Genomic DNA, 12887 nt, shown 5'->3' on the forward strand with positions numbered 1-12887 from the left:
ACAATAAAACACAAAATCTGTCCATCTTGTCCGGCGATTTTTCCCATCACAGGAAGCGGAACACACCAACCCCCCAAATGTCACTTACTTGAAAATATCGGTGCGCACATAAGTGTAAGTCATGGTGATCAAAAATGACAGCACTGAATACTCAAAATTGTGGTCAGTTTTAATTACTGGACGAATGTGCTTTTAAGACACATAAACATCTTACACTATTTCATTCAATCACAGCTGTCACAGGCCTCTGTCCGTTTGAGTTGTCCTCGTTCGGGGTACATGTGATATTGATGCATGTGTAGTGTAGTGGAACCTGTACATTGTACCACTGTCATCATGTGAGAGGGTTGAAGTAATCGACATTACTCCAGCCATAACGTGTGGACGAGTGACGAAATTACACAGTGACCTATTAAGCACCGGCATATGAGCAACTATTAATTGCATCGCCATTGCGACTTGGCTCGTTCCCAGCGCTACTTCAGCTGTGTCTAACAGTCAGTTTATTGTATCAGTCGGAATTTTACACTGAATGAATGAATTATAGCAAGAATTAAGACCAAGAATTATAAGTGAATGAATGAAAGAAAAAAGAAGTACATATGTGAATGAATGAAAGAATTAATGATAAACTACGGCCATGCCTCCCAAAACATGTTTAAGAACGTAAAAGTATCGCTAGAACACGTGTTAACATCAGCTAACCTTTTAAAAAATCTACTTGGAGACATTTTTCTTTACATTCAAAATTAATTCTGATATAACTTATTGCATGTGGGGAATGGCATGGACATTAACAAAATGTTAACTGACACTGTCCTAACAACTGAAAAACACAAAGTTTAAAATTATCACAAAGCGTTTTAAACACCTTTCCTGTTTTGTCAAGTAATAAGATCAACAAGAAAGAAAGAAGTTACAGAACTATAACCCTCAAGCATGACCAGTATCAATGGCGGATGAGATGAGATCGTCATATTTTTCACGCATATCACATACGCCCTAAAAGCTTTTCTAATATCAAAACACTATCACAATTACTTGCCAACACCTTGCACCTGATGTTGCATTCCCTGTGTATGCGAAAGACGTTTTAGAATAACTATAAACACTAGAACATTGCAGTGTAGTATTTCAATGGCTGATCAGATCAAATCAGCGTATGCCATATTTCCCACACACCTCAAATACATCCTAACATGTGTTTTTAAATGATGAAACCATCACAATTACATGGAAACACGTTTTACCTGTTAGCATATTCCCCTCGTGAGAATAAAAGGTGTATGTGAAAGATGTTTTTGAAGCAATGACTAGGAACACTCAAACAACGTCGAATAGCATTTCAATGGCGGATCAGAACAGATAGGCGATATGTCATATTTTTCACACACCTCAAAATACACCGTGACCATATTTAAGTCATACAACTACTCTATTACTTGCACATGCCTTTGAACGAAGGGTATGTTTCCCTTCTAAAAATTAAACGAATGTGTGAAAGAAGGTTTTATCGACTTAATTTAGTCTATCTTCGCGGTGAATCGAGAATGGAAGCCAGTGAGCTATAACATACGGACTTGAAACTTACAACAAATCTACTGTGTCATGACTGACACTAATAAGAATTATATGACTTTAAACTGAAGTGACAAAATAGTTAACTTATCTTCTACATATAGGTGTTCAGTTGTCACAACACTCAGCCAATGAAATCAGCTGTTGAAAATAAACCGGGCTCAATCTTAAATTATTATACTAAGCTGCCGCCATATTGTCTACACTTGAAATTCGAATACCTATGTTCAGCAAAATATGATAAAAGAAAATGGACGCCCGTGGCACAGAACAGGTAATAGGTTTTATCACACTTCCTAATCTGCTCTGGTAAACTCTTGCAGGCTTAAATACTTTTGAGAGACTTCTGTAAATTCCCCGATTTTGCAGACTGAAACATGCTTGGAGGCTTGCTTGGTAACTCAGTTCTGGTGTTCTGTAACTCGACAACCGGTAACAGACTGGATGTGTCTTCAACTTAAGACCCGCGAAGATCCGGATTAGAACTGCTTGTCGTAAGAGGTGATCGTGTCAGTCTTGCTGTCTTGATTGACAGGTCATTGTAACCCAGCTGAGTTGGTCAATGCTCATGATGCTGATCACTTGTTTGTCTGGGCCACACTCGAATATTTACAGACCGCCGCCATACTGTTGGAATTTATTGATGAGTGCGGCGTAAAACTGAACTCACTCACTTCTTTAACAAATCCCGACAAGATATAGCAGCAACAATGGAGACGATGTCGATGGACATTCTTCCAATCGCATCACTTAACGTCACCACCATTCAGTCACCTTTCAGGACCTGACTTACGACAAAGACAATGTGGACGAACGAAGTTCTCAAAGGGTCGAACATCACATTAATATGCACGATTTCTTCTTGGGCGTGTTCTGCCGAGCATAATTCCCCGAAGATGCATCATTGTTTGAGAATCGGGAAGGAGGGGGGAAGACGCCTGAGGTTTGTCTAGCAGGTATTTCCGTTCTGGAAGACGGAGTGGGGTTGTGCGAAGTAGCACTGCCATACGCCTGGTTACTGGGTGCCGCGCTAGTCCTGAATGACGACCTGTTGCTGGTGGAGGTGGATGATGGGTAGGTCGGGGAACTGGATCCAACATATGCACGTCCGTGTGTTGACACACTCGCTGAGGAGGCCCTTGAGATGCTGAGGCCTGAAGATGACGCAGGACTGACGACTTTAGCAGGCTGTATTGGAACAGGCGGAGGCGCTTTCCCGAATGACGACGTGTTGCTGGTTGAGTAGGTTGAGGAACTGGATCCAGCTGGAATAGGTGGAGCTGGTTTTCGGGTCGTTGTGGGAATTGGAGCGGCCCTGGCTGGCACACTAGCACTCGCAGGTGATCTTGTCACATTTCCAACACTTCTACTTACAGATACGGATTCGTCAAGTGTTTTATCTCGATATTCTACAAGGTACTCGGGGTAGCACTGATTGCGCTCAAATATAACAAATATGGAAGGGTTGTTCATGTCGTTGACGCAAGAATCGTACAACACGTGACCTTTTCTTGGTGGGGGTCTTGTGTAGCTGCTGTCTCCCAGAGTGTACTTTCCAACAAGCACTCGGGCTAGGAACATGTACCTGTCTCTGCCTTTGGTGTAACTGTGACTATAGTTAGCGTCACGGGCGAAGTACGCCCCCTTGCCGTACACCGTGGCGTTCTTGCCACTGACTCTGAAGTCGAAGTTGTTGATGCAGATGTTGTTGACGACGTCTAGAGTGTCTGTGCCGTGGAAGAGATGTCGCTGATCAATGCTCTCTATGCCGTGAGACATCTGAAGTGTCTTCTTCATGCTGAAACGGCATATTACATATATGGTGATTTGTCAGAAATACAGTTTTTGTAAATACTAATAAACATCCATTTTCCAAACATCTATTAATTCAAGCAAAATGTTTCATGAAGGTTAGTTCAGCATTTGATTCGTTCAGAACTAATGTGATTTGAGTAACTTTTAATAAGAAATGTTGATATACATGGGATCCTGATGCCACGCAAAACCCACTACACTCGGTAAACTCTGCCATAGCAACATAAAACAGGTTCTAAAACAAATAGGAATCCCAGAAACAAGTCACTGTCGATTGCCTTGAGAGTGGCAAGAGCTTCGTTTTGAATCCTTATTAAAACAGTGATGAGACTGGTGTAGTAATATTGCAAAGAACAACCCGTGTCCACGGAGATCTGAACCTGAACGTTTTCGGTGGATCTCGCACCCACATATAAGATACCTTATGAACAACTCGTGACAAAAATTAAAAAATAAAAAAGGATAAGATTGGAAACGTTAATTAAACTACAGTCTAGAACAAAATTCACTGCCTTGTAACTTTTAATAAACTGTCCGCGAAGCTGACGGTTACGGATGGACTCCCAATCGCTGGTATATACATTCAGTATGTACATGTGTTATGTATGGGAACACCTCAATACTTTACCTAAGGAAATTGTGCCAAAGTAAAGCATTCTGCAGTCTGTATACTCGCTGGACTTGACATCTATTTGCTGACAGAGTTTTGTAGATGGATGACATCACAGTGGTAAATTCATCACAGCTTGTGCCCAGTTCCACTTTTTCACTGTTCTGATAACGGTCAAGCTGAGTCCAGTTCGAGGGGACGTCAGCTGACGGTACCGCCGCCAGGGACATCAATAAACTAGAACTGAAGAACATTTCTGTACATCATAATCTTCTAGTATGTTTTTACGCATGGTTGTCTGCTGCACAAGTGGACGGAACCGTTGGGTTCATATCAACTGAATTACTGATGGAAATCTATATTCTTGAATATGGAACCTTTCTTGTGTTTACCACATAACATAAATAATATGTTAACGACAAACATGTCTATTGTGGATAATTTATTTACGGACACAAACACTTGTCACTTGTGAAAGGCCTCACTGAAACTATATGTCTTTTTTCATCTACTGTCGCTGTTGGATATCGCCGGCAGAAAAGGCCAAAGGTCTTTCATGAAATGCCTCAATCAACTTACAAGTCATCCATGTTTTACAACATCTGCTGTCAGTGTTGGGCATGTGGATAGACACACTACCCGTTTTAGTGAAAGGCATCAATGAACCAACATACCACTGATTCCCTCAATATCTTACCAAGTCTGTTGGCCATTTCTAGCGGTATCAAGAGATACAAACACTGGTCTCCTCTGGACTGGCCTCCGAGTTTGATACTTCCGGTTAATCTGAACCAGAGAGGTGAAGTCCAGGCGGTACTCCTGATCTGCGATAGTGTAGAGGTAGGTGTCCTGTCCAGCCAGGTACTTGGTCTCCAGGGTCAGCTGAAGTTCCGGCTGTAGGGAGCATAATGGATGTGAATGAGGGATGTTGTCATCATTCCCTCAGCCATATACCTCTTATCCTGAAAACCCTTCATCCTTCATGAGTCATGTCTATTTTTAATAGATATTCAAACGTCCTTTTCAGCAAGAAGATTTTTAGTGCTTTTTTGTGCGTTGGGTTTCCAGCATAGTAATATTCACAAACGAGGTCCTTATAAGTAGGACTCAACGCCATGTTTGGACCTGCATTCCGATTGGTGATCCTGACTTGTACCTTAGCTCTAGCATTGCTAATCAAGCTGGCAAATTGGAACCAAGGGCAGGTAACTTGCAACCTCTGGGTTAGTAGGTTATGTGAGGTTGAAAAGTCTTGGTGGGGTTTAATGGGTTATGCCAGTAAAAAGTGTCATTGCGGCACAATGCAAGTCATGGTTACCGGTATAAAGGGAGACCACTCTTTATTGTTGTCCTTCCAGTACCACACCCACTGGGTATAACTAGATATGTCGTCTGTGCCGGCTTCCACGTAAGATCGGGTTGACAATCGCCGGAAACTGAACTGGTTGTATGATGCCGGCTGTGGTGGGTCAAGTACTTCTTCAAAGTTTACTTGTGCTGATGTAATGTCTCCATGTAACCGTACCTGAAAATATTATTACATTAGATAATTAGATTAGACCTTGTAGGGTCTTCATATAAGTCAATCCCAAACACATAGTGAATTCCCTCAACATTTTGAAGAATGATGCTCAAAAGAAAGACGTTTATACTGGTGTGAGCCTCAGGAAAATCAAGACTGGGATAATGCATGTTTTCCATTCTGATGAAAGATCTATCTGTTCTTTTCAGGTCTGTGTGAAAATGTGGACAAAAGATACCACGAAACCTGTCTACCAACACTTTCATATGTGGGGTGGGATGTCAGGTTAAGTGAAGCCGCTGTGTACTTTCGCTGGGAATTTGACCAAGGAACCGTATGTTGATATCTTAAATGGTCACCTTCTTCTAACGATCCGAACACTGTATGAAGATACAATCTTCATTACCATAGCCACCCACACCCAACAGTGGTTGTTGGACGAAAATATTCAATTTTTAGACTGGCCTAACCACAGCCTTGATCTTAATACTTATGAGAATGTGTGAGAATGTGTAGGGAGTAATGAAGGACAGAATAAAGGACGCAGAAATACTGTGGATATGAAGAAAGAAGTGGTCGAAGACTGGGATAAGTTGTCACACGATTTCCTAAAAATTCTGATCCAAAATATTATGGATGTCCACTTCTTTGTATTTTATACACAACCTTTCTGGGGTTTCACAGAGTTGCATATACAAATATACACAAATTCAGAAGTAAAACAGCATTATAAGTAACAAACCAGTTCCCGCTTTGTAAACACACTTCCTGTTAGATCGTTTGCTACTCTTTTCATGCGGCAATCACATGCAAAAAAAACCAGACATTTAAAACGCTTGTAAATAGATCCGCGCATAGACTAAAAATATCCACTTAGATAAAAGGAATAATCAACCCAAAAGTATTAGCTGTGAAACTGATTAGAATTGATTCAGGGTAAAAACACCTGGAATGGTCATCGAATCTGTTTTATTGCCGTGGTTACAAAAAGGGTCGACTGCTGCTGAATTAATGAACTCACTTCTGCCATTGAGCTGTCGTTATTGTCACAGAACGACTTCTCCACATTTTCCATCTCATTGTTGGACAACAGTTTCCAATCACCATTGTGGACCAGGTACTGCCACACATACGGAGCCTTCTTCTGATGGTGGAGACGAGAACAGTAACATGTGCCCCCTATGTATCGTTCACACAGTTCCCTCGCGCCTCCGGTCAAGCCTCGTCTTACACTCTGTACTGAAACATCGGTCACATTCATTGAATCATTTGTCTTTCTGCCTCTGCGGTCACTGTTGAACGATTTGTATGTACTGTTTGTTGTTTACAGATCACATATACTCCTGAGGGCTACAAATACATGAATCGTTTATTGGCTCCGTTATAAATGAAACCCCGTCATTATTACTAGCGTATTACTATTCGTATGAATTCATGCAACATTTCATTAAATCGAATCTCGCGCTCTATACTTGGCAAACTTTTGTCCAAGCGAACCAGATAGCATTATGTCCCTTGGAGAGCAGTTACGAATATCCCCTATACAGCAACTTGTGATTGACACCAGTTTTCGATGTATGGAACAATTGTTTACATAATGGAATTGTGTTATATGGTCGTCTTTAAGGTTCAATTATCGATTTCAGGCAGTTCGTAAAGGGTAGGTCTTTAATTGCATGAATAGAAGCTTAAGTGAGTACATGCTTGCCACAAAGGGCGACTGTGCTTGTAAGAGGCAACTATCATAATCGGGTGGTCAGGTTCGCTGACTTGGTTCACACATCGACGGTTCCCAATTACGCAGATCGATGCTCATACTGTTTATCCCTTATGCCTTTAAAATAGATAACAGGTTAATCTCACCAGTGACTTCTGTCGATTCATCTCTGTTTGTCTCTGATGACGTCGCACCTCTTCCCCTGCCCCTTCCTCGTCCTCTGCCCCTCCCTCGTCCTCTACCACGTCCTCTTCCTCTTCCTGGCTCAAACGCCTGTATTCCTGTGAAGTCGCTCATGTCGATCCTCTAAAGAAGATATGCGCTGTTTGCTGAATATTCATGCATTTATGCCAAAATTATTTTCGCCACAATAAATCCTGATTTAATATAACGTACAGAAATGTGCTTCAAATGAAGATCAATATGTGCACAAATATGTTCCGATTGAAAGAAAGTGCCTTGTTTAGTTTGTTGTAAAAAAAAAGTTCTCCTTCATCACTTTCGTTATCAACAAAAAAAAACTATATTAGCCTCATCTTGCGATTGTATAAAGTATTCACGTAACCAGAAACAAAATGGTTCTTGGTGTTTATTATGTTGTTTAGAACACAACTAAAGTTTCATTGTTAAAGATTCTGTTATCGTTTTTCCAACATTTTGTTTTATCACTTTTTTTAAATCATCTCAAAATAGATGCGTTAAGAGGAGAGCAAATCATGTCAGTTTTACCCCTTGAACTGTCGTCAGTGTACGTTTCTGATGCAGGCTATAGTATGCAAATGAGTTGATCCTAGTAGAAAAACGTCATAAACCATTCATCCTTTACTTCTTTTATCCTAATTGATACACAAGATAATTAATTCAGGGATTTTCACATGCCAGTCTCATTTTTCATGCCAGTACTGTTGTTTCAAACATTCATTCTTAGCTTGGATTGTCAAACTACCCAATTGCTATAACGCACGTGCAAATGCACCGTCCCGTGCTGAAGGTAACTGTTGTTGATTGTAGCATAAGTTATAACATGTTTCCAGACTTGTTGATAACATGCAATTTGTTATTTTTATCTTTTAAATTTGGGATGGTATTTGGGATGATGATTAAAGGGCCAAAAGTGAAAGGCTTAGTTGGGAAAACATGCCTGTTAATTCTAGACTTGTTGAAACTCCTTATTTTAATGAACTTCAAGTAATAAACAAATAAATGCCGCAAATCATTTTATTTCTTTTCCTTTGACGACTCTAGTTCAAAACAATGGCCGGGTTCGATTCCCCACACGAGTACAATAAGTGAAGCGCTTTTCTGGTGTCCACCTCCTTGATATTGCTGTAATATTGCTACAAGCGGTGCACAACTGATCTCACTCAAACAACAAATTATGGGTTATTTGGGAAAATGCAACTAGCTAGCCCTGCCCCAAGGCTGTACTAAGTACTAGGCCCATGCATTCCCAGTATACATGCTTCTCCATAAAGATCATCATCTCCCCCAACAGCCAAGGCTTAGCCATGAATTATGAACGATCCCCTATAAACAACTGATTCCGATTTCTGTAAATGAACGTTATCCTTGCAGTAAAGGAAACGTATATCTGCGCGCTTACAGATCAATACTGAATTTAAAAGAGCACTGATGCAGAGTAATTCCCGTGTATTGGTTGTTTCTTTTGTTACTGTTTTTCTCCTGTGAGTAACCCGATGATATCCTTCAATTCAGTTGCCTCAAAACACTTGTGGGTCGACACCGTTTGGGGGAATACGAACAGAACTTCATTGTTGCATTAGAAATATATATTTGCACTTGAAGTGTACATAAGTTAAAAAATGAATGTATACCTGTGTACCTAAGTAAAGGTTTTTCTAGCAATGCAAAAGTGGGGTTATTTAGTTTACGGATAAATTAAATGTGTGTGTTTTCATATCATAGGTTTAAGACATCACATTTCTGTATGACATGATGTGAATATCAAGATATAAAAAACCCACAGAAATGAGATCAAACTGAATCAGTCACCAGATCATTACAAAATCCGAAAAGCCTACACTGCTGTGATACGTTATTACAATCAGACAAGAACTGCCGGAGATATTTTCAAACATCGGCATCGAATGGGCATCCATCCTTTTAATGTCCCACTGTTTAGGTTGAAAAGAATTCTGGCAAGGTGGACAATAACCCGGTCCCCGTGTCCGTTACGGTCGAGAAAGCTGGTACTGACCAGCTTGTAGCGAGGTTTCTTAATTAGGTGAGTGAATTTAATTTTACGCCGCACTCAGCAATATTCCAGCTATATATGGCGGCGGTCTGTACAAATAACCGGGTATGGACAAAACAGTGGTCAACAGCAAGAGCATCGATCTACGCAAATTCATGGGAACCGATAACGTGTCAACAAAGTCAGCGAGCCTGACCACCCGATCCCGTTAGTCGCCTAGCTCTCACGACAAGTATAATCGCCTTTTGTGACAAGCATGGATTGCTGATGGCCTATTCTACCAAGGAACCACAGGCGCTCGACACTGATACGTTTTTGGAAGTATGACAGAAAACAAATCTCAAGCTACAGACCCGCATCAAATAGTGGCGCGAGTCCCTGATTGGATATTATAGATGCACGTTAAAAGAGGTGGGAATAATAAATCCAATCAGAGACTCGGTCTGCTACTCGGTGCTGGTTTGTAACCTGAGATTTGTTTACTTCCGGGCATATGTCCTGACTTCGTCCGAGAATGGACGAAAATTATTAAAAGCTGTAAATGGAAATATAGTCAGCAGGTAAGTGATACGCAAGGCACTTTACGTAGGTCAACGGAGTATAAATTGTGCGGGTTTTTTTCTACGATCAAAGCTACAGAAGCATTTGTCAGACCGAAAACGAGCCGAGGCGAGCCGGGCCGCCATTGTTAGTGTCACACCTTTCTATATCTTATATATTTAGGTCCCGTACTTCCAAATATATATGTGAGTCAAGCGCCTATGCAAGGAAAATCACGGGCGGCTTCTAGCTAAGATACATAGTGTTCATGTAGTGAATGCTATGTACCTTAGCTATGTCACAGTGCAGTCAGATCAGTTAGTTAGAATAATATGTGGCTACACCTGACACGCATGGTGCTTATTTGCTGTACATATATTTCTTGTAACCAATTTTGAAGTTTTTTTAGACATTTGGTCAAGATAGTTTAGACTATTGCACGTCTTTTTGACTGCTAGCTATATATGACTATACAAGCTTACCGGCTGGGTGGTTTCGTCCAACAGAACCAGGCTGAGACGTGCAGTGGGAACAGGATCTTCGCTCTAAGGAAAACCGAAACTGACCCTATCCACCATGTGACTTCCTTGAACGCGAACTGTTGTTGTTTTCTAGGAAAATGACGCTATCATGGGTAATAATCATTGCCGCTCGTCTTCGGCTAACGATAACGATTTCCTGGAAACATCAAGCTCCGTGCAGCGACATTCACAGCTCTCCACTGTGCTTGGCCTCCTACATCCATACACAGTCGCGTTGTTCAGACGATCCGCTGAACAGCACACGTGTGTGTACATGTTACATCGTATCGACATATATTTTCAATCTAAGGGTTTTTCGTTTTGCAACACTTATGCTCAGAATAGAGGTGCGACAAAAAACATTATGCATACACTTTGCTTTCGTTATTCATCTCCTGTTGAGGATCAACAGATCATTCATGAATTATTAAGAATTCAATATATTTGGGGAAATTTAGTTGTGTTGGGACTCATCATCAATATTGATAGCAAACATTATCACCTGTTTTGCATAACTGTATGAAAAGTACAAAACAGGTTTTTCTGACAAACATTTTTCTAAGACCTAACTTTTCAACCATTTGTCCACATTTTCCTTTTGTTAGCAGTGTTTGTGAAAATATACAATTTCGCATTGTTTACAACATGTATGTATCATGTCAGCAACCTTCTTTCACTTACTGAGGGAGGTGGTGAATTGTGTTTATCCATCCAGCCAGTCTAATATCTCCTTGACAAAGTGATCCGTGAAGGTCCCAGGGTAGGTCTTCAGCAACCCATGCCTGCCATAAAAGGCGACTAACGGGATCGGATGGTCAGGCTCGCTGCCTTCGTTGACACATGTCATCGGTTCCCAATCGCGCAGATCGATGCTCATGTTGTTGATCATTGGATTGTCTGGTCCAGACTCGATTATTTACTGACCGCCGCCATATAGCTGGAATATTGCTGAGTGCGGCGTAAAACTAAACTCACTCACTTGATAAAGTATACATACTTGTTTTCAAAATTGGTATGTAAACTCACTCAAACATCAGTTCAACATTCCAAGCATGATTATTGCACCTGGTGAAATATACCTCACTTTTTCAGCTCTTTGTCATTTCGTGTCACTGTTTTTTCTAGAGCCCACACTGCTAGTTTTCAAACTGGCTGACGTAGGTCTATTTTTAGATGTAAGGTGCTCATTAATAGTACTTTCTTTACCACACGTGAAAAGGCTTGGGCAGATCATTCGTTTACCTTTAATATACGGAGTCGTTTGAATACCGTCCTTTCTTTTCATTTCCGTTAAAATTATACAATTCCTCCTCGCGAGGAGAACCAAAATCAAACAAACTCCGCCGCATATCCATCGTTCGCAAGGTTCTCGCTTGACCACGATCGGTCAACAATTATTTTCTTGACCACGACATTGACTCTCCCTCTAGACAATGCATATCGCCTAATTCTTTTTTCATTACCCTAACCACTCGGTCTTGCGTGTTCCTAACTGCTATAAAGATGAAGGAACATCTAACTCAAGGAAAAGGGCAACTGTCGACATCGCGATAGAACCACACACTATTACTCCCACTAATGCGTGTTGTTCTTCCTCCAAGGGGAAGAAGAAAAAGAAGAGGAGAAAAGACGGGAAACAACAACAACAACGACGACGTGATTCAGACTTGGGTATTGCTCCGGTGAATCGCCTGACGTGGCTACGATATTAACATTCATATTCTTTATATGTTGTATATTTCATAAATCTGTGTGTAAGTAGTGACTTAACAATGTCGTGTACCATAACAGCCATGTCACCACTAATGTATGGTGCACAAGTATTGCCTAACCTGTAACCTATGGCTGCGTTGTATATTAACTTTGTGTACCACGATATAACGTGGCACCACGATTTAACGTGTGCGTGCGTGCGTGCGTGCGTGTGTGCGTGCGTGCGTGCGCGCCTGCGTCTGTGTGAAATCTATGTAAACCCAAGCTACCTTAGCAAATTACAGAAAGTAATTAAGGTTGTTGATAGTTTATACATATTGAGGTGTTTGGTTGACCGCCTGTTGAATGCACGGCAAACATATTGTTATATCGTTACGACCTTTCATTCTTGCAAATTTATGCTAAGACAGCGAACTCTATATTTATTCAAACATAAATATGTGTTCCACATTCAGTAACCGTCTCCTTTCAGTGAGGAAGCGAAATATTAAGGTCCCGAGAAATGGAGTTATTGGATTTTCACTGTTTGGCAATAAGTTGTGGAACTGTATATTCAACTAGTTATAATGAGATTACTTTAATTCTGATACAACTTTTATCCATTTGTCTCTGTTACTCGTTTAGTCGCATAAATGCGAAAGCATCCCAGGCCGATA

The 12887-nt window shown here is 40.9% G+C and overlaps 1 protein-coding gene across 2 annotated transcripts; it reads right to left on the minus strand.

Annotated features, from left to right (window-relative positions):
* Positions 1 to 153: 153 nt before the first annotated feature.
* On the minus strand, positions 154 to 10651 carry LOC137284477 (protein mono-ADP-ribosyltransferase PARP12-like). Of its 2 annotated transcripts, XM_067816295.1 has the most exons (7): positions 10480 to 10651; positions 7389 to 7548; positions 6547 to 6764; positions 5322 to 5528; positions 4701 to 4897; positions 4022 to 4246; positions 154 to 3376 (listed from the first exon to the last, which is right to left on the minus strand). In XM_067816295.1, the coding sequence occupies exons 2-7, from the start codon at positions 7537 to 7539 to the stop codon at positions 2416 to 2418; spliced, it is 1959 nt and encodes a 652-aa protein (XP_067672396.1). In that variant the 5' UTR covers positions 7540 to 7548; positions 10480 to 10651; the 3' UTR covers positions 154 to 2415. The 2 variants fall into 2 exon arrangements, with proteins under 2 accessions (XP_067672396.1, XP_067672397.1); XM_067816296.1 differs by lacking the exon at positions 10480 to 10651 and having other exon boundaries at positions 7389 to 7564.
* Positions 10652 to 12887: the final 2236 nt, after the last annotated feature.

The sequence above is a fragment of the Haliotis asinina genome, chromosome 5 (genome assembly GCF_037392515.1).
Source record: "Haliotis asinina isolate JCU_RB_2024 chromosome 5, JCU_Hal_asi_v2, whole genome shotgun sequence".
NCBI classification, from domain to species: Eukaryota; Metazoa; Mollusca; class Gastropoda; order Lepetellida; family Haliotidae; genus Haliotis; species Haliotis asinina.

Bases quoted from the DNA above. Each gene is read 5' to 3' on its own strand.
- LOC137284477 (XM_067816295.1), bottom strand. From the start codon at position 7,539: ATGAGCGACTTCACAGGAATACAGGCGTTTGAGCCAGGAAGAGGAAGA. The intron at 4,247-4,700 runs GTAAGATATTGA...AATGTTCTTCAG, and splicing joins AGAAATGGCCAACAGACTTG to TTCTAGTTTATTGATGTCCC. The intron at 3,377-4,021 runs GTAAAGTATTGA...ATGCCGTTTCAG, and splicing joins CTTTGGCACAATTTCCTTAG to CATGAAGAAGACACTTCAGA.